The sequence below is a fragment of the Aythya fuligula genome, chromosome 26 (assembly GCF_009819795.1).
Source record: "Aythya fuligula isolate bAytFul2 chromosome 26, bAytFul2.pri, whole genome shotgun sequence".
Lineage (NCBI taxonomy): Eukaryota > Metazoa > Chordata > Aves > Anseriformes > Anatidae > Aythya > Aythya fuligula.
Genome location: NC_045584.1, coordinates 5433359 through 5456597, shown reverse-complemented (window position 1 = coordinate 5456597; position 23239 = coordinate 5433359). Strand labels below are relative to the sequence as shown.

Sequence of the window (23239 nt, the reverse complement as noted above, 5' to 3'; positions counted from 1 at the left end):
TGCACAGCCCCAGCTCTTGGGGTGCTGCCCCCCCCTCCCCCCCCAGCCCCAAGGCAGGGTGCAGGAAGTAGATTCCTCCAGCAGCAGTTTCCAAAGCCATTTTTATTCAGTCAGATGAAAGCAGAGGCTCTCGCTGCTCCCACCCACCTCGCCCCCAATGCCCTTCCCAAGCTCAGCAGTGCAAGGACTCTAAAACTGCACTTACAGGAAAAAAAAAAAAAAAAAAGAAAAATCCCCCCAAGGACCACGTAGGTTGTGAAAACCCATCATGAGGGGGCAAAGCCACGAGGCTGAGACACCCGGAGCTGCCCCGGCTCCTGTTCCTCCCCCCCCCCAGCTCCGTGTGTGCCCCCCCGGCCTCCCAGCCCCCATTTCCCCTTCCTCCCCAGGCCCCAGAACGTGTCGCTACGTGAGGCTGCGCAGGACTTCATTTCCCAGCAGCCTTTGGCTTGCCGTCACCCCCACCCATAGGGTCCCCTGAGCCCTCCCCATCTGTGTGTGCCCCCCCCCGCCTCCATCTCCTGGGCAGGAGCTCTGCCCACCCGTGGTCAGCGGGAGCTGCAGGGAGGGAGGAAGAGGAGGGAGAGGCAGCGAGGCCGAGGGCTGCAGCAGGATAGCGTCACTTCCTCTGGCCATCCTGGGTGGGGGATGACATGGATTGGTGGCGGGGGCGGGGCGGGACACCGACCCCTGCTTATCTCTGCACCCAGAGCATGGTGGTGGTTCCCAGCACCACGGGGCACAGGCAAGGACGGGCCCCGATGTGTTGGTGCCGTTCGTCCCTCTCCCTGCTGCAAACCTCATGCACCCTCAGTGGGAAAAAGCCTCCATTCAAAGCCCCTCTGCCCCCAGGGCAGGGAACATCACCCCAAGGGGGTGTGCTCGGGATCACCTCAGCATGGCCATGGACAGTGGCTTTCAGCCCCAGCACCCCACGGGTGAGACCCCCCTGCTTGTGATGCTGGGGCAACTCCATGTTTGCCACAGCAGGGGACTTGGGCCCGTCTGTGCCGCCCATGGCCCCTTCAGATCAGGATCCAAATACGTGGAGCCACAGCTCAGTTCTCGCAGCAAGTCCTGTGGGAAATCAGGCGCTGCGCTGACACGCAGGTCCTGCTGCGCCCCGATTCCAGGGCTTTGTCTCCCCGCTGCCCTGCAGCTCCTGGCCAGCACTGCCAGGTGCTCTGGAGCGATGCTGGGATGTGCAAGAGCCTGAGATGGGGTCTGGGGGGGGAGCTGGTTCGTGTTCAGTATCTTCTGGAGGATTCGATACAGAGGGGATGGGGCTGCTCTGGTGCGCACCCACCCTCGTCCCTGCATGCAGACTCATCCCCCTGTCATGGGGACAGCCAGCGCTGGGGGCTGGGTCTCAGGGGGATCAGTGGGGAAACACAAACTCCGGGCTTGTTTTTTTGAGTCCAACTCAGATTTGCTGTGTTTGCAATGCGTGAATCATCCAGGAGCAAGGTCAAAAGCCCAAAGCCACCACAAGTAACTTCACTGCTATAATCATTGACGATAAAACTATTCATGCCCCAGAGTCACCTCAACAGTTCCACAACCACCATACGAATAAGCAGCAAAGAGCCTGACCCTGCTCCACTGTCTGAAGTAGCTGCAGAAACCAGCGGCTGACACCAGGCCGGATCCAGCGGTGGCAAGGGGCTGAGGACAACAGATTGCTCAATGCTGGGGAGAGGATCCGCAGGGTTCCCCATGGCTGGCACCTACTGGGACCACCCTTGTCCGCTGTGCCCAGCTCAGATCTTCTGCACGTAGTTCCCAGGGAAAAGCCCCTCCTTGCCATGCAGCCGTCCCTTCCACCAACCAGAGATATCTGGGAAAGAGAGAAAAGAGCCCGGGTTGAGATGTGGAGCATCCACAGGGCAAGACGGGGAGCCAGGAGCCCGGCGGTACCTTCCAGCAGGATGTCAATGATGTCCCCCACGTTGAAGCTGAGCTCGTCCACGTCCTGCCCGATGTACTGGTACAGCGCACGGCAGCGCGGCGTGGCCACCTTGGGCTGTGGCTTGGGGCGCCCGGCTGGGGGTGGCCGTTGGCCCACGCTTCGCCTCCGCTGCATGCTGGGGACCGGTGACACAGTGTGAGAGCCAGGGAAGGGAGGGGGTGTGGGACATCCCATGTCCCCCTCCCCAGCCTGCTCTGCCCTCCCAGGACTGCCAGGTTACAGGGAGCTGGCCGGAGTAGGAAGAGTGTCTCTGGAGCCTGCAGTAGTGGGAGGGGAGACTGGAGGACTCTGGTGGGCACATGGGTGCTGGACCTTACCCGGCCACCCCCTGGTCGGGCACGTTGAGAAACTCCATGTTCTGCTCAGATGGGGGCCGTGTCTTTGGCCGGCGGTTTGTGCTTTGGGTGGGCAGCACTGTGGCCGGTGGTGCCCGCAGCTGCTTCTGGGGTGTCTTGTAGGTGTCCCGCTGAGCCTGGCTGTTCCCACGTGGGAACTGGGGAGCCCCGTTCTTGAAGGTGCCTGGAACAACCCCAGGGACGGTCAGTTATTGCAGGGGGTCATCGCCTGCCTGCCCCCCAGCAGCACAGAGCCGGCTGGACCAGGCTGGGGCCCATTTGGTGCTGCCCTGCTCACCTTGGGGTGCGGGGGGTGCACTCCGGAAGGGTGCTGGATGCCTGCTGCCACCTCTGCTCTGCGTCACCCCCTTCCTTGTGGGCTCTAGGAGTGGACACAAAACCTCATCAGGTGATGTCCCATGTGAGGGCTGACTATGGTTTGCATCCCACCACTCTTGAGCACCTGGTGCTACCCCATCACCTGAGCAGGTCCCTCCTGGGTGAAACACAGACTCCGCAGGGCACAGTGTCTCATCCTGATGTCCCCAAGCCCCCCCCACCATTCACCGTGGCCCTGGAGCTCCTGTCTCCCCTCTCCCCCCTCCCCTCCTACGCTGCTCCCCCCAGGTGCCCCGGCACCGGCACTCACTGGAGTTCCTGGGGAGCCCGTCCCCGATGCTGACCGTAAGGGTTTTGCCTCCAGCTTTGAGGATGGCCACGTCGCCCTGTCCTCTCATGAAGGTGACATTGCGGGTGCCGCCACCGCCCCAGCCCTCCTTCTTCACCCGAAACTGTAGTCTAGGATGAGGAGAGGGGCCGTGAGGCTGCGGGGAAGTGGCCTCTTCCTGCTTTGCCACCTCTCCCAGCTTCCATCCTTACGTGTCTTTGAAGGTGAGTTGCAGCTTGGTATGGGTGAGCTCCTCATAGCGCTTGCTCAGCAGGCTGACCAGCTCTGTCTTGAAGATGGACTCGAGGAAGTTGTCGGCATCATTCTCATGGAGGATGAAGAAATCATCCTGCCGGGTGCTGTGGGCAGCCCCAGGGGGCTGTCAGGGGGGCAGGAGACTCTGCCAGGCCTTGGGGACCCCTGAGCAGACCCAGAGAGCACAGGGACCCCTCATCCCCGTGGTGTGATGCTCCAATGGCAGTGCATTGGGGCTGGGCTGGGGGCACCGAAAAGTGGGAAGGGTCTGGGGGGACACGATGGGTGAAGCCCGACCACACTGAGCTGGTACAATGGGACATACCTCAGTGAGACGCCGCTCACTGCCTGGATCTCCACCTTCTTCTTGAGCACCTCCTTGATTTGCCCCTTCTCAGGGCCTTTCTTCACCTTCTCCCGCCCAATCAGGTAAAAGTACTTGGGGGTGAGGATGAAGTCCCGCTTGATGGGCTGCGAAAGGGCAGGTGCAGGGGCTGAGGGGAGTTAGCTGGGGGGGGGGAAAGAGGGAGGCACAAGCCCCACCCACATCCCACCCAAGGGCAACCACCATGAGCCATGGCTTGGCTTGTCTCACCTTGAACCTCCGGTCATACTTCGTGATGGAGTCGGCAAAGTCAACCCGCTCCCTCTTGGCTAGGAACTGCCGCAGCTCTGGCCGCTCCTCCATGCCCAGGTAATCGCCCACAAAATTCCTGTTGATGCTGTTCCTCCGCCGCTCTTTGCAGTTGTAGAGGATGCTGGAGGCTGCATGGTACCCGAAGTGATGCTGGTCGGGCAGGGCTCTGAGCTGGCACTCAGCCCACAGCCCCACGCAGCAGGAGCTGTGCTGGCCACAAAACCCATTAAGTGTCCCCAAAACCTTGTGTTGTGGTAGGGGGGGAGGGAGGGGCCCAGCTGCTTCCTTTTTTTTTTTTTTTTCCTCTTGATTTTGCACTGTATGCTTGGGAGTATTGGAAATTCCCCATGGCGGGTGTCAGGTGCTGACCACAGGCCTTTCCCATCCCTCTACAAGCGCTGACCCATCTCCATCATTTTTGCAGGCAGTGAAATGCAGACGGACAGCGAGATGCTCTGGGTTCTGTCTGACAGCCCCACCCAGGGCTGAAAACAGGAGCAAGAAACCCACTCCCTCCTTGAAATGTAGGAAAAGACCTCGAGTATCTTGTCCAGTCCCTCATCACCCTCTTTGTTGCAATTAGGAGTGGGGATGCTGCTCCCCCATTGCTCCGGTGGCTCTGCAGTGAGCAGGGCTGTCCCTGGCCAAGGGCACCCTACAAAGTGCAGGGGTGTCCCCGCCGTCGCAGCCTTACCCTCCTCTCTCATCTGCTCGTATTTCCGGATGGCGATGTGCCGGCGCCAGGCCTTCTGGATCACCCGGGCGAAGCCGTCAAATTTCCGCTCCCGCATCTCCTCCAGGAGGAAGAGCTGTGGGGCAGTGGGGTACTGAGCCTGGACAGGCAGGGGCCGATCCTGGTGCAGATGCCCGCAACGTCCCCATGCCCCCAACCTACCGACTCTGGGTTCTTGACGAACACCTTGCTCCGTCCCATCTGGTACTGGTCTGGGTCCATGTTGACGGAGCTCAGCAAGTGCTGCACACCTTGCCGCTCATCCCCACGCCAGCAAGGCCACGTCTCGGGGGTGAGGATGGCATAGCTGCCGGGACAGGGGCCATGAGCGGCGGCCGGGCTGCAGACCCCCTCCTCACAACCCCATGGCCCCTCACCGTTGTAAGAATTTCTGGAAGAGGCGGCGGTAGGCGAAACCAGCCCTGCGTACGCGGATGTTCTCCTTCAGCCCCAGGTACTCGACTTGGTGCTTCACCCTGCGGGATTGGGAGGGATGTGCTCACCGTGGGATGGCAGCATGGTAGCATGGCTCTGCCCATCTCCACCACTTTGCCTGGGGGTGCCCAGTCAGAGCCCCAGAAGGATGCACATGCAGAGGGATGTGTGTTCCCGCACGCTGCCCTTCCATCCCCTGGGTCTGGAGGAAAGGTACCTGGGCTCTGGGGCTCTGTGACCCATTACAGCATCCTCTGTTACCTGCTCTCCTCCCAGTCACGGGGTTTCTTGGTCTCGTTGGGCTTGATGCAGCGGATGTAGTGTGGTGTGCACTTCATTAATGTGTTCACCAAGTCATTGGCCTGTTTCTATTGCAAGGATTGGCCTCTGTAGCGTTAAAGGTGTTGGTGGGAGCCCAGCAGCCCCAGCTGCTGTTCTGCAGCTCCAGAACCTACCTTGATTTTGGAGCCTGCAGTGGTTGGGCGGCCCTTTTTGTCAGAATCAAGCTTCTCCGGGAAAAGCATCCGGATGAAACCGCTGAAAGGCAGGGGAGAGCCCCCGGGTGAGAGCTGCCAGGCAGGGGCAGGACCAGCAAAGGTCCACATTTTGAGGATGCTGCCCATGACCCCAGCTCTTTTGGGATGACCCAGGAGACCACAACACCGCCCATACTCACTATTCGCTGCTCTGCATGAGCTCAATCAGGTCAGTGAAGAGCACGTCCCGGTTGCGCTCACAGAAGCCGTTCACATCGTAGGAGACCTGGGGGCAGGAGGGGTGCTCAGCCCCAGGACGCTGGGGCCAGGGCCTCAGGATGCAGGGTGCCGTACCTTGCCCGCATAGTGGTGGATGACAAAGCCTGAGCTCCAGCTGTTGAAGTGCTCATGGGTGCCCACTGCTGCCTGCAGCTTCTGCAGCAGGGTCTGGTCGGCGCCCTCGCCGGTGGCATGCATGGTGGCACAGACGTCGTCCAAAACACTCATGATCCCAGGAGGGTTCTGGGGGATGGAAAGCAAAGCCAGGGGTGACTTAAGGCTGCAGGCAGGAACAATCCTGCATCTGGCTGCAGTAACGTGCCCCGTGTGGCTCTAAGCTGCTTTGCACTCAAATGCAAGGACATGGAGCTGCAGCTCCCCCAGGGCTGGCTCCTGCCCCCCACCCCAGCAGCACCCAGCCCCACCAAGCCCCCCCAGTGCTTTGGCTCCCAAGGAAGCATCCTGCTGGGGGGACCCCCACTCACCAGCTTGTTCTCTATCAGGTCGCACACCACCTTGTTGTTGAAGTACTGGATCTGGGTCCATTTGATGCCCTCCTGCACGTACTCCTCCTACGGGGTGGGAGAATGACACACAAAAAGAGCTGGTGGGCTCCAGATCTGCACTCATGGGACATGCCTTGGCCAGGGTGCCACATCAGTGGGGTGCAGAGCACGGGGATTAGGGTGCTGGTGCAGCCCTATTGGGTTTCAACTCCCTTGTACCTGTTCTGCCTTCAGGGTCAGCTCTATGAAGATCTGCTGCAGTTTCTCGTTCACAAAGTTAATGCAGAACTGTTCAAAACCATTTTTCTGTAAAATGAGGGAAAAGGAAAGAGAAGATGGGTCTGACTTGGCTTCTACTCAGGTGACCCCTATGGGTGGGACCTTTGGATGCTGCTCCAGGGACCCTTCTTTGGGCCATTGACCAACAACCCCTTGCTCTGACCACCCTCGCTACTGGAGCAGGGAAGGAGAGCCCCCCAGCTGGGCTCCCACTGCAAACCAGCACCCACCTGGAATATTTCAAAGCCGTAGATGTCCAGCACCCCAATGCTGTACTCCTCATACGGCTTCTGCATGGCCGGTTGATAGACTGCAGGGAGAGACGGCGGGGAGCCACCTTCATGGGGCATGCGGCTGCACACAGGAGCAGCCAGCCAGCATCCCCATGAGCCTCCCCTCATACCCCTCCCAACAACCGTACTCCCAGGGCACCCACCTCCACGAGGAAGTCAAAGACACGAGCGTAGAGCCCCTTGGCCAGGGCATCCCGGGTGTAAGCTGCCTGCTCCACGTTGAGGGTGACGGTGATGGACTCGGAGCGTCCACCCCACTTGCTGTCCATCTTGCGGCTGGTGACCTTGCTGTTGAGGCGGTTGCGGTCGATGCCCAGCAGGTAGGCAGGGAAAGCCAGGGCTGGGCAGAAAGAGGGAGGTTAGGGCTGCCCCCCACACACTGCCCACCCAGCCCCAGCCAAACATGAGTGGGGCCATGGCATAGGGAGCAACACAGTCTGGGGGCATGGGATATTGCCCTCCCTCAGCTCCATCATAGCCCCTGTCCCCTGCCAGGCACTTGCTAAGCTCTGGCTGTGCCATTTGCTCACTGCCTCAGTTTCCTCATGTTTAACACAGGGAAGATGCTGATGTTGCCTCTCTCCTCTGCTGGGGGGTTTGTGCTACAGAGATGTTGCGATTCATTGCCAGGGGTCCCTGTGAGCATGTAAGCTTCATTTGCTGGAACAAGGGGGTTTGGCTACTCACAGTCGGCATTTTCCACCTGGGCCATAGTTGCCCTCCTCCCGAAAGCTGATATTGCCCAGGTGGAGGATCCCTGCCACGATCTGCAGCACCAGCTGCTGGTCCTCGCCCGGATGCCGATCACCTGCATGGCATTCTGGGGAGCAGGGTGCATTGGGGTCAGCCCCAGTTTGGCCTCAGACAGGTTTCTGGATACCCATACTCCCCCAGACACTCACCATGGTCTCATGGAAGTCGTTGCGATCATCTGTGCCTTCTACCTGGTACGTGTCCGACTGGTTCAAGTAGTAGTAATAATCCGGGCTTCATGATGCCAAGGTTCTGCCGCTGCTCCTGGGACGCTCCTTCGATGAGCTGCAAGACACCCAGGGGGCTGCAGTTAGCGGCTCCAGCCCCATGCCCGCCTGGTCCCATGCCCCCGTACCTGGTAGTAGATGTGGAAGTTCCTCTCATGCTCGTTCTGGCTCACCACCCGTGACTTCTCCAGCAGGAAGTTGGAGATCTTCCCCCCGTCGGGCTCGCCACCCCGGCTGAACTGGATCTCGAAGTATTTCCCCTGCCCAGGCACAGTGCCCATCAGCACCCAGCCCCTGGTTGTCCCCTCCAGCCATGTCACAAGCACGGCAGGGATGGATCCTGGCTATGGCACTGCAAGGTACCAACCCTTGGCATGGTCCACGCCTGCCCCAGGGACTTACAAAGCGGCTCGAGTTGTTGTTGCGGACAGTTTTGGCATTGCCGAAGGCTTCCAGCAGTGGGTTGGACTGCAGGATGATGTCCTTCACGTGCTGGTGGCCAGAGGAGGGCACGAGCCTGAGCAGGGCTGCGCACTTGTGCCCACTGCAACTGCCCGCCCCGACTGGGGATGGAGATGTGTCCCCAGCCATGGACTGCTCTGTGCAGGGGCTGGGGGAGCAGAGAGGTTGGGAGGCGAAACTCTAGGTGCTGGGGTGGGGGCAGCCCTACCTGCACCTTGTCGCCACCCCCGGACACTTTGGAGATGTAGCCCATGATGTATTTTGCTGCCACTGTTTTCCCGGCCCCGCTTTCTCCACTGTGTAAATGGCAAAAGGAGGGGAAAGGTGAATCAGGAGCCCCTGGAGTGCTCCTGGTGGGATGCTGGGGAGCCCCTGGTCCCTCAGGGCCTGGGGCAGCTGGAGGGGACAGGGGCTGTAGCTAATGATGTTGGAGAAGGGGCTGCAGGGGCTCTGGGACATGAACGGGACCAGAGCAGGGCTGAGATACAGGAGGAGTTGTTGGATTTCTTGCTGCTGGATTTTGGAGGGGAGAAGGGAGGCTTTGGAGCCTGAAGGGGAAGTCTTTGGCCTTACCCCACATCCTGACCCCTTCCCTTGCAACACTCAGCTGAAAAAGCATGTTGCACAAGGCTTGGTTCTTGCCTGGGACCACAGCCCCAGCACACCCAGATGGTGCACACCCGTGGCCAGCACTGGGCTTCAGCAACCTCTTGCCACTGCCTGGCCACCACATTTGGCCTGGACACCCCAGGGTGCTGGGGAAGGGGTGCCGGGGGCACCCAGCCACTTGCTGCCCTCTACCTGATGATGACGCATTGGTTCTCCCCGTCGATCAGCATGTTTCGGTACATGTTGTCTGTCAGCGCATAGATGTGGGGGGGATTTTCATACTGAGCCTAGAGAGGAGGCAAAGGGCAGCAGTGCTGAGCAGGGAGCAGCTGCCAGCCCCCTCTGCAGCCCCCCTTTACCTGCCCATGTGGCACAAGAAGCAGCAGCATGCAGGATGTCTGCTGGAGTCCCATCTGCCTCAGGAAGGATGTGCAGCAGAGCCAGGCACTGGGCACTTCACCATGTCTGGGTTTGCCCTAATGTGTGTTTATGGGATGAATTTTCCAGGAATGTGGATATGCTTCCAACTCTTGTTGCAGGACAACACATTTGGGAACGCTGACCCATGCAATCAGTACCCCAAAGTGCACCCTCATGGGACACCCCCAGACATTTGTATGCAAATGCACCAAATTAAACCTAATTAACCCCCTTGCCAGCCCTGCCAGCCTGCACACAGCAGCCTTACCGCCCCCTGGTACAGCTCGATCTCTCGGTCAGTGAAGTACGGCATCTGCTTGAAGGGGTTGACGGAGATGAGCACTGGCCCGATGTAGGTCTGGGCAGCCAAGTCAAGGTCCAGGCATCCTCTCCCATGTCCCTCCGTCCTGCCCATCATATCAGAGTATCCCTGCCTCCTTGTAAGGCAGCACCAGGAATAGCACGATGGGTTTCAGCTCACGACCTGGTGCTGCCTCAGCCATGAGTTTCCCCTACATCCGCACGCAGCATCCCCAAATTACACAGGTGTGATTGGGGGGGGGGTTTGGAAAAACAGAGGCCTGTGGCTGGAAATGGTGCATTGGGAGGATGGGGATAAGCCCCAGTGCCCTGGGGAGGATGCTGGGTGGGGAGGACATGGATGGTGCGGGGCCAGGGTCCCACTTTCAGCCCACCTGTCAGCAGGGAGGGGAAGGCAGCCGAGGGCAGGAAGAGAGGGGCTTTTCTGGGAAGTGCGGAAACATGGGGCACTGAGTCATGACTGGATGGGGGCCCTGCATGCAGGGCTGCGGAAAAAAGGAAGAAAGAAGAGGCTGCATGGGGTATTTTTTCCTCCTCCTTCAAAAAAAGCCAACCCTAAGCCCAACCCCCAAGCACATTTAAAGCCCTGGGTCTGCTGAAAGAGCGAGGCGGATGGCTGCGTCACTGCCAGCCTGGGACAGAGCATCGCCTTGTAAGGACAGAGCCGCATCTTCAGGGAAACCACAACCACTCACGTCCACGACAGCAAGTGGCTTTGCGCCTGAGCTCCCCACCACGTCCCGCTCTGCAGCTCGGGGAACTTCTCTTCTCCCTCTGGGGCTGGGGCACGGCTGCAGCAGGCATGATGCAGCTGGGTGCTGATCTGGCTGCGAAACTGAGCAGGGGCTGGGGGGGCGAGCTGGGCTCAGAGCCTCGGATGGTAGGAACGGCTTCCCCATCTGCACCAAGGAACCCGAGAGCCATCAAACTTCGTGCTTGGTGCTCAGTGGTGTCATCTCTGTGACAAAGCCAGTGACCACAAAAGCATCTGTGCTGGAGGACGGCACGTAAGGGACAGGGAGTTTTCACCCTGTGCTGGCTCAGTGGTGCTCCAGAGTCAGTGTAGAGCACCCAGTGTGCATTGATGGTCTGTGGGCAACAGCAGGAGGGGACAATGCCCTATGCAGCTGCAGGGTTTGGTGAGGAGGGGTCTGAACCTCTGGCTATAAACCAGCAGGATCATGCTGCCAACAAGGAGAAGAGGTCCTTCCCCTGGGTAATGCTGAAGCACATGAGCCATATCAGCTAGGGTGTCATGGCCACCAAACCCATCCCAATATCGTGCAGGGATGGACATGCTGCAGGCTCTTGCAAAGCCTTAGAGTGTGGCCCTGATGCTCCCCATCCTGCTGCCCTGGGAAGGATACGAAGATGTAATCGTCCATAAAGCGCTTCTTGAGGTTCTCCACGATGGCCTCCTCGGAGATCTTGGAGAGCAGGGACCATGTCATCCACCCCACTCTGCTTGACATTGTGGCTCTGCCAGTGGAAGCGCTCCTTGCTGCCCTGCAGGGAGAGGGTCACAGCGCCTGTGGTGGGAATCTGAAACAGGCACCCTTGGGCGGCACTAAGGGGTATTTCAGCCACTGCTGCACATGGGCTTGATCCATCCCTCTAGCCAGATCCTGCCTCACCACAGGCCCTGCATTCCCAAGAGGCGAAGAATGGGCTTGCAGCCTGTAGGCAGGTTTGTAACATTTCCCCTGCTCTGTAAACATATGAGTAATGAAGCAATCACAGCACAGGCTCTGCATATCAAAGGGGTAGCAAAAACAACCCTGGAGAAAGGCAATAACCATGCCCCATGGGGCACCCCTGGCTGCACCCCCGTGTCTCCACTGCAGCGGGGCAGAGCTGGGAGTGTCACCCCCCTGCCCTGCCTGGGGAAACCCAAGCACCCATTTTTCTGCCACCCCAAATTCATGCTTGCAACATCCTCAGGGGCAGCGGGACAGAAGGAAGACCATGGGCCTGCGATTTCAGCGATTGTGGGCTAAGCACAGCCCTGGGCTGGGTGGGATTCCACTGCCCAAAAAGAAAACATCCTAGAGGGTCCTTGGCCCTGTTGCTGCACAGTAATCTGCCTGAATGTGCCTACGATACCTGGGAGGGGACACCCATGGCTGGAGCTGCCCCTGGCTCCTCTGTGCACTCGTCCTGTAGCCACCGGCCACACAGTTCCGCTTTCAGCCCAGCGCTCCTGGTGCCGATTTCACTTCTCCCCCCCAGCCTCTTACTCTTTCCATTTCCCTTTTCTTCTCTTCCCCTTTTGCTTCATTTTCCTGCCGATTCTCAAGCTTTCAGGCCTCAGGATGCCTCTGCCTTTGCACCCTCCCATCTGCCCCTGACAGTCACAGGCAGCCGCCCTGTCCCCCAGCAGCATCACGAGGGGTGACTGAGGGATGCTCATGGAGCAGGGAGGGGATCAGCAACATCGGGCTGCTCCCCCTGGCCACCCCCCATCCCTGGTGGGCTGCTGGGCTTTGTAACCCTGCTCACAAAATCCCAGCTACCAAATGCAGCTCATGGCCCTATAAGCAGTGAGGGGGCTTTCAGCTTCCTTGCCCCTTTGCAAGCAGTTGGGACGCATGGGTCTGGGTCAGCTCAGGGGCTCTGGATGGGATCGGGGCTGCTCATGGAGCTTCTCTTCTTCCTCCAGTTCATTGCATATGGTCCTTTTTCTTGCTTTCCCCTCCTCTTCTTCCCCTCTATCTTAATGAGCCTACGGATAGGCCACCCAGGTCACCATGCTGTCACCCAGGGTGCTGCTGGTAACCCCAAGGTTGCCACCCTGACCTGGCCAAAACCTCATGCTTTAAGTGGAGGTGAGCAGGTTGGGAGTAGCCCATGGGGACACTGACACCTTGGCTTCCCCGTCAGCCACTTATATCACCCCAAGCCCCCGGCACAGGCACCTGAGCTCATGCTTAGTCTTATAGCCCTGAATTAAGGCCAATGTAGGCATTTCCTGTACTGCAAGCTTCGCGCTTTCGAGCTGACACCTGAAGTTTCTCCTTCACTCAAATGACTGCTCAGAGCAGCTGGAAGCCAGCACATGCCTCCTCCTCTTCCTCAGGCACAGATTAGGGGTTTTCCTGGCTCAGCCCGGCACCTGATGCAGCACAGCTGCAGGGAAAGCACCGTCTCACTTTAAACGAAGGTTTTGTTCCAGATGTCTGCAGGGTCGTGGGTGTTTCTGCTCTGTTTTGGGGAGCACAAAGGCTGCCCAGCATCCCTGGGAGCATCCTGTGACGTGAAGATTTCATGGGGTCATGGCTTGATGTGCTGGGTAAAAGCCTTGCAAGAGGTGAGGGGCAGCAACCCTGTGGGGAGCAGGGACTCCGTGCAGGGCAGAAGCTGAATTTGCTTTCAGAGGCATGGGTCAGGGGTTCCCAGTCCCTTCCTGCGCTGCTGGCCAAGGCAAGGGGTGAGCTGGAGAGCAGTGGCTTAACAGCCACTGCCACCAGATGGGTCCTGCCAGGAAGGGGACAGACGGATGGCCAGGACTAGACACCTCCACGAGCCATTTTGTCCTAGAGCCGAGTGGCAAGAGGCTTTCAGCAGCCCTTGGGCCGGGCATCCAGGCACAGTTTGCAGCCACTTTGTGCAAAGGGCATTGCTCTGCTGACAGCCCTGTACATGATGGGTGCATGTGTCGTGGCCAGGAACCCACCAGGAGCCCCCGCGAGGGCTGCAGGACAGGGATTGTCACCACCACAGTCACCACCCATGACCAGGGCTGCGGATGCAAGCAGTGACCTCGGGAGCAGCCCTGCACCAGCAATCGCAAAACATTGTCTGTTTTTCTTCAAAACTCACATCTGAGCCACCAAAAAACCAAAACCCTTGCAAGTGCCAAAGGCGGAGCAGACGCTGCCCAAGGTGGCAGCTCTGTTCTCAAGATAGGGCGAGCCCAGATGCAGCCAACACCTTTGAAACCACAGGAAGCCTTGAGAAGAGGAGCACAGGGTGTTGTATTTCTGTCAGCAGCCTGGCTGGCCCCTGATATGGGCACAAACAGCATCTAGGGAGGGGGCATTCACCCCTGAGTTCTGGGGATGGAGGTTGACCCCGAAGCAGGGTCCCAGGGGGGATGTGCAGCCATGACCCCTTGTGAAACCATGAAACATCATTGGGTCTCAGCTGTCCATGTCTTGTGGGGACAGTGCTGGAGCAGCCTGTTGAAGTGGACAACTGCAACCAGGGGCTGCTGTAGGGAGGAGGAGGCTCTGCTTCAGCCCAGCTGCTGACCCTGCTCCTGGCTGGTGGGAAGCGATGGCCAGGAAAGGCAGCGCTCAGACATGCGGAGGGAGCAGAACTGTGGGCTGGAGGATGTGGCCATGGCCACACCGTGCAGCCCCTCACTCCATGCCTGAGCATCTTCTTCATTTTGAGAGCCTGCATCTTCCTCTTCTTCCTCCAGATCAACCTCCAGCTCCAGCTGCTACCCTTGCAGCAGCCCCGAGCCACCATCCCCATCTCCCTGCATGCACTGGGGTGTGAGGTTCGACCCCGGGTGCCAGCACTTGCAGGTCCCTCCCAGCTTGAGCTGGTCTCAGGGGGCACAAACACCCCTGGCAGCCCCCACCACACCACTGTGCTCTGCCCGCACCCTGCTGGTGCCATGAGCACTGAAATAAGAAGCGCTGGCAGGAAGCTGGGCCAAGAGGAAGACAGGGGTTCCCGTATGGGGACCATGCTGGCAAAATCAAGAGCACTTTGTGCCCAGCCTGGCTCACCGCCTGCTGCCCTTGATCCTGCTCAGGTCAGTGCTCCCATGTGCAACAACCCTGCGGGATCCTGCACCCAGCACCCCTGCGCCCATTCTCAGGCAGCTGCTCCCCAGCACCGTGCCCCACACAGCACCTCGCTCAGCCCCAGCCCTGCTCCTTCACCCTGAGCCTGGGCAGCCTCCATCCTCTCTCCATCGGGGACATCTCTCCAGTGGGGGGCTCCTGGCCACACCCAGTCCCAGGTGGGTGCAGAAGAGGACAGGGCTAAGATAGCCCCAAGGTGGCAGGAGACACCCCAAGATGACATCCAGGGCTCTGGGAGAGGACAGGGCGGGGGGGAGGCCAGCGAGGCCCCTGCTTGCACTCACCATGGTGTCCCTGCGTCCTGCCCCTGGTGATGGGGCGCTCGGGGCTCCTGTCACCGTGGGCACAGGTCCATCCCGAAGGGCTTCGCTTTGCTGTTTCTCCTGCAACTACAACTTGCTATGATATTTTTTTCTCCTCCCACTTCCTCATTTAGTGCCGGTTTGTTGGGGGTTGGGTGGGGAGGATGAAAGCCTCTTCCCGCTGTCGAGGGGGGAGCCTGGGGTGGCCCTGCCCAGGGTGCCCCCACTGCCAAAGCCAATGGGTGCCAGGGTCACTGTCCTGGGGTTGCAGGTGGTGCTGGTGGGCACAGGATGCAGCTGGGCAGGGATGCTCAGAGCTCTGAACATTTTCCCCCACCCTGGGGGTCACTTTGATTGCAGCTGGGGGATGCTCTGCTCTGAGGTGGTTTACGAGCACGATGGTGTTGGTTGTTGCTTTTTTTTCCACATCTTTTGGATTAAGCAAACCATGGTTAAGGAAGTGTTTTGGCTGGAGCTGGTTCAGAGACCATCGAGCTGCAGGAAGATCAGGACTGCCCGACGTCCCAAGGGTACGTGTCTCAAAACTGGAGGTTTTCCTGTACATTCCAATTAATATTAAGGTAAAGAGGGCAGAATCAATGAGTGCCTATCCTTTGGGTTTTGAGCACTTACCTGCTGCAGCCCCTGGCCACGGCTGCTTGCCTCCAACTCTGGCAAAGGCAGTGTCAGATGTGGATGGGAGCTGGAGGCATCACTTGGGGTGTGGGGCAGAAATACAACCTGGGGCACCCTCGGCCTTGCAGCAACCATCCCTGTGGGTGCACCCATGGCCACGAGTGCTGAAGCATCCCATCATGCAAATGGGCATCTTCCCCACTAGATGCATCGCCGGAGGGGCGCAATGCAGGGAGTGTTTTGCCCATGGCTGCAGGTGAAGGTTCCCAACGTGGGAGACAGCTGGAGATGGACAGGGAGAAGCATCACTACCACAGCACTGCTGCTTAATGAGGCTGAAGGCACCAAGAGCTCAGCAGCCAAAATGCTCGACCTCAGTGGCTGGGAGCAAGGTGCCATGACCCATGCACACACGGGAACTCAGAGAAACCTTACTGTTCATGAGATGTTCATGAGGTGAGTGGCAGAGCCAACTGCTTCAGCTGCCAAAGATGAGGGCAGCAGCAGCTCCATTCAGAGGCCCCTTGGGAAGGGACTCATGCAGGATCCACACCTGGGCTGGGCTTTACTTCTGCATTGCTCAGGCTGAGCATTATGCCCTGCATCTGCCCTGCATGTGCTGCTTCATGCCTCAGGAGACAGGATGGAAACCAGGAAATGCCATCAAGGAAATTGCCCTTGCAGGGAGGGCAAATGCTGGGGTTGGGGCTGAAATCTCTGCTCAGGTGGGCACAGGCATCTGCTGCTCCATGCCTTCCCTGCATCCTAACCAGAAAGCTCGTGCTTTCAAGCATTTTTTTTTTTTTTAATATATAAATTCCTCCTTTGTCTGGTGGTACATTTGGGATGAACAGCAAAACTATACTGTGTGCAGCAGCAGCTCCTCTGTCAGGACATCCCCTCCTGTAGGAGCTCCCCACATCACCCCATCCCTTGCACCACATATCTCTCAGGCTTCAAGCAAAAGAAACCCCTAAAATCCCAAACCAGCATTAGCAATATGGGGTTTACATGCCCAGGGGTGCACAGCCCACCCACTAGGGTTTTCAAAGGGGAAGCCAGTTCCTTGTGTCATGCAGCAGCTCTAGACAAATCCCCCAACCCCTTCTGGTCACTTGGGGTGCAGGGAACCCCACTGCTGCCCAAAATCCTCTTCTACCATCAGCACAGGCAGCATCATGGCATGGGGCTGTCAGAGCCAAGGCTCACCAGTTTGAGAAACAACACTGGGACAGAACCCTGCACCTGGGATTGTAGCTACTCCTTTATTATAAATCATGCCGTTACGACGCTCCTCCTTAGAGTTAGTATTTTAAACATTTTTTCATTATATATATCTATATAAAAGGTGAAAACACCCCCTCCCAAACATGTCAGAATGGAGCATTGCACTGGGAATGAAGACAAATAATGCCCGCTTGCCAGCCAAAGGGGATTTGCTGAGCACCAGAGAAGCTGCAATCGGCTGATGACTGGGTAAAAATACAGACGGGTAGAGTAACACATCAGGGCTGGCAGGGCGGAGAGGCTTGCTCTGGGAAAAGAGGGCTGATCTTGACCTGCACCCTGAGGATGACCCCCAAGGGGAACAGAACCTGGCCTGGGACAAGGTTTCTCCTCTTTGTGATGCAGAAAGACCCCAAAAAACTAATAGTAACAAAAAGCACATGCTTAGTACATTGCAAATTCAGGTCTCCTCCAGCAGGCTGTGATGGCCCATTGGAGATGTGTGTTGGCCCAGATCTGGCCAGGAGGTGACCTGGAGGAATGTCAAGCCTGCTCTTTTCCCATCAACTGGAGGTCTCTTGGGGGCAGTGGCATGGCACTGGGACTGGTACCCTGAGGACACAGCTGCACGCAGTGAGACTGCCTTTGGAGGCAGAGCACCATTGGAGGCAGAGCACCATAGGAGGCAGAGCACCATAGGAGGCCATGGCGTTCCATGGGGAGGGCCCAGCCAGGACTGGGCACAGACACTGGGTCCCAGTTCATGGCTTGGCAGTGGGGATGCCTGTGGGACAGTTCTCCTCCAGCATCCTCCCTAGGTTTGCTTCCTGTGGCCCAGCACAGCCTCAACACCCCGTAAGTGACTGTCAGGGCCGAGCATGCCTCAGCCCTGACCTCATCTCACGCTTTGAGGTGTCTTCAAAAGGAAAAAACAGTCATAATAGTGATAAGGGCTTTTAGGAAAAATACAGGGACGCCCCAATCAAAGTAGGTTGTGAAGGGAGTTTGAGTAAGTCCCTCTCCCAGTTAAACTGGTGTCACCGCTCCTACTCACTGAGTGACCTGTTCTCCATCACCTGCTGCAGGTCCCAAGGTGGCAGGATGCAAGTGAAGCAAATATCCCTGCTCCCACCCCACTCCTCATGGCAGCTTGTCTTCATTCATCACCCAGAAGCTGATGGCTACAAAACCATGCTCATCACATCACCCATGGCACCTGAAAATTCCTCTCTGTCTCCTTGGGAAAGGCAGCGGCACCCAGGGATGGCTTCGCGCTGCCCTCGGGACGTGAAGCAGTGTAGGATGAGGCAGGAGCAGGGCAAGTGGTACCACCTCAGCGCCTGCAGGACCTGGGTCCACTACTAAATAAATAACAGTATCAGAATTTTCAAGTAATGTCCCTGCTGCTGCGCTCTGCCCAGCTTCTCCCTCTCCCACCATGGTGACTGGCTCCTCTCACGCTTGGCCATGGTCTCTGCAGTAGCCGGCAGTGGTTTAACTGGGATCTGCCATTGGGATGCTTGGGGGGGCGAAGGGTGCGTTGTCTTTGGGGGGACAGGTGGGGTGATTGCCTGGCTCCCACCCGGAAGCACGACCAGTGTCTTGTGTTGGGCCCAGGGAAGGTCCGGGCGAGAGGAAGAGCCCGGCTCGGCAGCCCTTCGGCGCAGCTCTTGCCTTCCAGTTTTCCACAGGGTCACCATGTTCCTAGTGCCCCTGGCATGTTTTACAGCACATCTGTCGGAAGTACGTCCGGCTGCAGAACTTGAACTTCAGGACAAGCGGGCCAGTAGGCCACCTTGTTCACATCCTTGCACTCTGGATGGGTGACAGAAGGAAGTGGAGTTAGAGCTGTGCCCTGGTGAGGAGCTCCAGGGCAGGATTTTAGCCAGTCCCCTTCAAGGCCCTCCCCTGTGGCACCCCGATGCCCAGCTCCTGGGGACCATTTGCCATAGAGGAGCAAGATGTGTGGTACTGAAGAAACAGCTACTGAGAGCCTCGCTACTAAAAGCCTACATTTACAAAGGTGCAGTTACTTCATTTATCATGGTCACAGTGGACTGTTTTGGCCATGGACAACTGGGGACAGCATCAGGTCTGCCCCCAAAAAGCCTTAACCCACAGCTAGAGCCCAGCGCAGGCTGTGCTGGCTGCACTGCCCTGCCCCTTGTGGGTCCCAGATGCTGGCAGGGCTTGTGCCTCCCACCAATCCCGCTGCCTCCCTTACCTTCAGGGTTGTCCGTGGGTCCTGACTCGCACTTGGTCTCGCACTGCTGCATGCCAGGAGGCTGCAGGGTTTCCGACAGTCGCCAGATGGCTGCCCGGTGTGAGCCAGGCACTGGATACGGATCGCCTCTGCTGGCCATAGTGCCGCACTGCGCAGAGCACTGCCGGGGAACCAACGGCAACACCCAGCTGCAGTGGCTGCAATAGTGGTGGAGGAGATGGCACAGCAGTGGCGCAGGAGGCGCAAAATGTGCTTGATGCAGTCGTCCCTTCCCACAGCACCCACACAGCTGAGAGCTCCAGCCCTGCTCCCCAGAAGGTTGGTCTGAGCATCCAGGGTCTCCAATCTAGCCCTAAATCACCAGCCCTAGGCAGCCCTCCTGCACCTCCTGCAGTGCAAGGGAGGACTTCCAGCACACCCTGCTGTGGGCACGTGTGCTGGGCAGACCGATGGTGGCCCCACTTCCAGCCATCCTAGCCCATCACTGCAGCCCAAAGGCGCGTGGGCATGAGCCGTGTCCACAGAGACACAGCCAAGTAGGGATGGCCGAGAGTTGTGGTGATCAGCAGGTGTCCCTGAGGCTGCACGCATGCTGTCAGTGCCCAGCTGTGCCCAGCCCTGACTTGGCTGCTGCCATGTCCATGTGCCAATGGAGCAATGGCTCTCCATGACCTGGGATCATGGAGCCTTCCCCGGCTCCCTCCATCCCCACCAGATGTTGTATATGTCCCTATGTTGTTGACTGAGGGGGTGGGCACCCGTCCAGCCCCACTGTCCTGGCAGGACACCCCTGCTTGTTGGGCCAGCAGAGAGGTTTGAAGTCCTAGATCTAAGGGAGCGTAGGGAAGTCAGGCAGGTTTCCAGAAAAAGTAAAGGTCCAAGTGCTCTGTAGGGACAGCACCTGGCCCCCTTTACTTTTTTTTTTTTTTTTTTTAAACCTGTATTTACCTTTTTTGCTGCAGAGCAGCTGCAGTTCTCAGCCTCCTCATCGGATGAGGCTGGAGGAGAGAGGCCACTGCTGACCAGCAGGGGCTGATCAGAATTTATGGCACATTCTGCAAACATGAGGTTCAGGGCATCCTTCCAGCAGGCTGAGAGCTAGCAGGGCTGGGAGCTGTAGGGACAGCCCTACGTCATGCTAACACAGTGACAGCCACCCCACCAAGAGCCAACACCTTGTGTGTAAAAGACTTGTGTGCACTGGGATTTGAGGCCGTTGGGCAATGGAGCCTTGTCCCGCAGTAAGCCCCATGGGAAAGAGTGTCCGTACCTCTCCCCACTCTCCAGTCACCACATCGTGGGGGTGGGCAGCGCCGCAGGTTGCACCTCATGCTGGTGGGGGGCTTGGAGCCCTCGGGACAACTGGGAGGTGGACAGCGTTGTGCTGTGGTCGCCGCTCTTTGCAGAGCACGATGCGGTGGCGGAAACCCGGCCCGCAGCTGGGGGTGCACTGCAGAGAGGAGACCGGGCAGTCAAAGGACACGCGGCCAAGAGCAGGGACAGGCAGTCCCCAGCTCTCCCTGCCAGGGCTCCTGTCTCACCCATCTCCTGAGCTGTAAGAGGACACCTCCCCATCTTGCACTCTCCGTGTGTGACATTACCAGTGCTCTGTCCTAGTGCTGACACTGTTCCACAGACCAGCATCCTCAGAGATGAGGGCAGAGATGAGCACGTACCTCGGACCAGTCCAGGGCAACCCACTCTGGAGGGCATGTCTGGTTATGCAAGGCTCAAGCATCTTGGCCGTGGCTGGGTGCAGGAGGAATCATCCAAAGTCTTCTCCTCAGTGGAGAGATCTTACGCTTGCAGAAGACACTGCGCGTGCGGGACACCCTCGTTGCAGCTTCGGCTACATTCGGACCAGTTCCCAATCACCCCAGCTGGGGACATGGAGAGAAGCAACGCTGCAAGGGACACGAGGGGAGACAAAGCAACACCAGTAAAGCTGCCCCAGACAGTGTCACCCCTATGGACTGTAGCAGGGACTCTTGACTTGAGACTGGCGAGGGGGAATTACACCCTCTTCCCACACCATATCTTCTCCCCACACTCCTCCACCTGCTCCAAGCTGTGGTACTCACGCCGGGGGCATGGCTCGGTGTTGAATGGCCTCTGCGCTCTGGCATTTTGGTTTCAGAGTTGCAGAAATGGTTGGAGACGTTAAGCTATCGGAGAGTTTCTGCATACGACGGACTGGATCTGGCTGCCTGCCGAGAAAAAGAAGCAAGGGGGTGGAGCAAGCCTGAGGCTGGTGCTGAGCTAGGCTGCAGGTATAAAACCCATGGCTCTGCTCCCGCACAAGCACATGACAGCGCTGCCACTTGTCACTGCACCTTTTCAGGCATGAACCTGCTTCTCTATTCACAACCAAGGCCTCCTTGGCCTCTCACGTCTCTGAGAGGGCTGGGTGGCATGAAGGCTCACCAGCCAGGGGAGGGCCTCAGCAGGGCCTGCAGAGGATCAAAGGGTTCCTGGGATCTCACCCCAAAAAAAAAAACCGACCTAACCTTTGTCTTGTGAGGCTTTCCAGCAGCCCTGGGGGGAACAGCCAGCAGAAGAGATGGAAACATCAGCCTCAGCTGCGGCACTAGAACAAGAGCAGGTCAGGGGCCCTTAGTTTTAGACAGGAAACTAATGCCTTTCAGTTCCAATCAGACAGGAAATTAGGCCTTTCAAACTGCCTCTCTCTCTCCTTCTAAATGCTGGCTCAGTCTCTTGCAGACAGGCTCTCCAAGAGCCATGTAGAAATGGTGCCTAACCCTTGTAACAGCCCAGGGACTCCAGGGAAACATCCCTCCTGCATCCCTCCCAGCTGACATGCAGTCAAACCTCACCTCCTGCACACAGCACTGAGCATTTGGTCCATGGGTGTAGTGCCAGAGTACGGGTTGGAGGCATCCCTGCTGCTCGGTGCATTGAACTTGTACGGATCCCCTGCAGCTCTGTCCGCACAGAGGACCTGCAGTGAAATGCATGGCCGAGGGATCAGTGCCACTGAGTGCAGCATGGCTGAGACTGCATGGATGGTGTCCCATGACCCCAGTGCTTTCTGTGAAACGCAGGGCAGCTGAAATCTCTCCCCTCCCCTTTCCATTCCCTTTAGCACCTGACATGAGAGCCACCAGTGGTGACAATGGTGCAGCCCATGAAGGTGACATGATCAAAGGACACAGCCCCTGTGCGCTTACAGAATGAACTGTTCCAAAGCCTGGCAAATCAAGGGAGGGAGACGTAGGAATTTAGGGCAATTTACCTCTGATCTCCATGCCCCTTTTACTCTGGGCAGTGAGGACAGAGGCTGGTTAGCTCTAATTCCCATGCAGTCACCACAAGGCGTCTCTAGCCCAGGCAAGGCCTGGTGGGAGCATGCAGAAATGTGCTGTTACCAACCATGACAAAGAGGGTGACGTTGGTGGGTCCCAAGGCCTCCAGGGACTCAGGCTCGTCTGGGGACCTTCCTGTAGTGGAATGTGGTGCCTGCGATGTCGAAGCGTCGTGGGGGTCGATGGAGAGCTTCCCGTGATGTAGTATTCGCCACCCTCCCCTCTCAGCGCTGCCAGGACAGGGGAGGAGGGGTCAGCAAGAAAGGCTGAACACGTGCCCATGTCCAGTGTTGGCACAGGCTTCTCATCTTTGGGCTTAAAGCCCTGTTATGTGGGAGGGGAATATCCTTGGCCTCATTTAACAAGGGCAGAATAGGTGGGGCAAAGAAAACAGATGCCTGAGTCAAAATCATGCAAGAAAGTCACAAGCAGAGAGGGGACCAATGCACTATCCCCTTGGTCTCAGCCTCCCTGTCACACACCTTGCGGAAGGGATGATGCTTCAGGGAGCTGTGCCACCTGCGGAGCTAGTCGGGGACACCTGGCAGCAACGACGAGCTGGTGGCCACAAAGCCAGCTCAAATCCAGCTGTGCAAACTAGATCTTGGCTGCTGGGGCTATTGGAAAAGGCTGGTCCACAGCTGCCTGGCTGCGGTTGCTGATGGGAGTCACTAGAGGGAGATCGACTCTTGCTCTCACCCGCTCCCACTCCCATTCCCACGCTTGCTTGCCCTGCTTGTGCTGCGCCACCAGCAGCGTCCATCATCTGGCTGGCACTGCCATGATGGTCTGGGGCAGGGAGGGTGTTTGGGACTGATGAGGATGGAAGATGCACCTTCCCCGTCCCACCTGGAGTACAGGGACAGCTCCTGCAATGGGAGACACTGGTGGGCAGCAGTAGAAAGCAGCCACGAGCTTGAGCTGTGCCTCCTAGTACACAGAAATCCAACTCGGACAGCCACGAGGAATCCCAGTTTATCCAGAGCATCCCCAAACACAGCAGAAAGGGCCAGCCTGAGGAACACTGCCAGACAGCCTTGCTGCCACCTCCCAC

General features: G+C 58.2%; 2 protein-coding genes across 2 annotated transcripts in view; both read right to left on the bottom strand.

Annotated features, from left to right (window-relative positions):
* Positions 1-1492: 1492 nt before the first annotated feature.
* LOC116499096 (unconventional myosin-If-like) lies at positions 1493-14848 on the bottom strand. Its single transcript, XM_032203712.1, is given in 32 exon segments — positions 1493-1837; positions 1918-2084; positions 2287-2488; positions 2603-2686; positions 2954-3102; positions 3184-3330; positions 3552-3697; positions 3822-3991; positions 4558-4672; positions 4759-4903; positions 4974-5072; positions 5293-5399; positions 5487-5568; positions 5708-5793; positions 5862-6029; positions 6272-6358; positions 6512-6598; positions 6802-6881; positions 7004-7204; positions 7552-7573; positions 7575-7663; positions 7666-7684; positions 7767-7853; positions 7855-7902; positions 7973-8104; positions 8247-8336; positions 8515-8602; positions 9108-9202; positions 9604-9693; positions 11024-11095; positions 11097-11162; positions 14758-14848. Coding segments are annotated over 32 exon segments (3300 nt in total). The 5' UTR covers positions 14761-14848; the 3' UTR covers positions 1493-1760.
* Positions 14849-16657: 1809 nt separating this feature from the next.
* ADAMTS10 (ADAM metallopeptidase with thrombospondin type 1 motif 10) overlaps positions 16658-23239 on the bottom strand; it is a 57325-nt gene continuing 50743 nt past the window's right edge. Inside the window, 15 exon segments of the mRNA XM_032203956.1 lie at positions 16658-18420; positions 18422-18453; positions 18863-18937; positions 18940-18982; positions 18984-19022; positions 20133-20153; positions 20155-20237; positions 20240-20312; positions 20539-20593; positions 20595-20658; positions 21697-21740; positions 21742-21821; positions 22253-22318; positions 22320-22342; positions 22344-22417. Coding sequence (XP_032059847.1) covers positions 18343-18420; positions 18422-18453; positions 18863-18937; positions 18940-18982; positions 18984-19022; positions 20133-20153; positions 20155-20237; positions 20240-20312; positions 20539-20593; positions 20595-20658; positions 21697-21740; positions 21742-21821; positions 22253-22318; positions 22320-22342; positions 22344-22417 — 850 coding nt within the window. The 3' untranslated portion in view covers positions 16658-18342.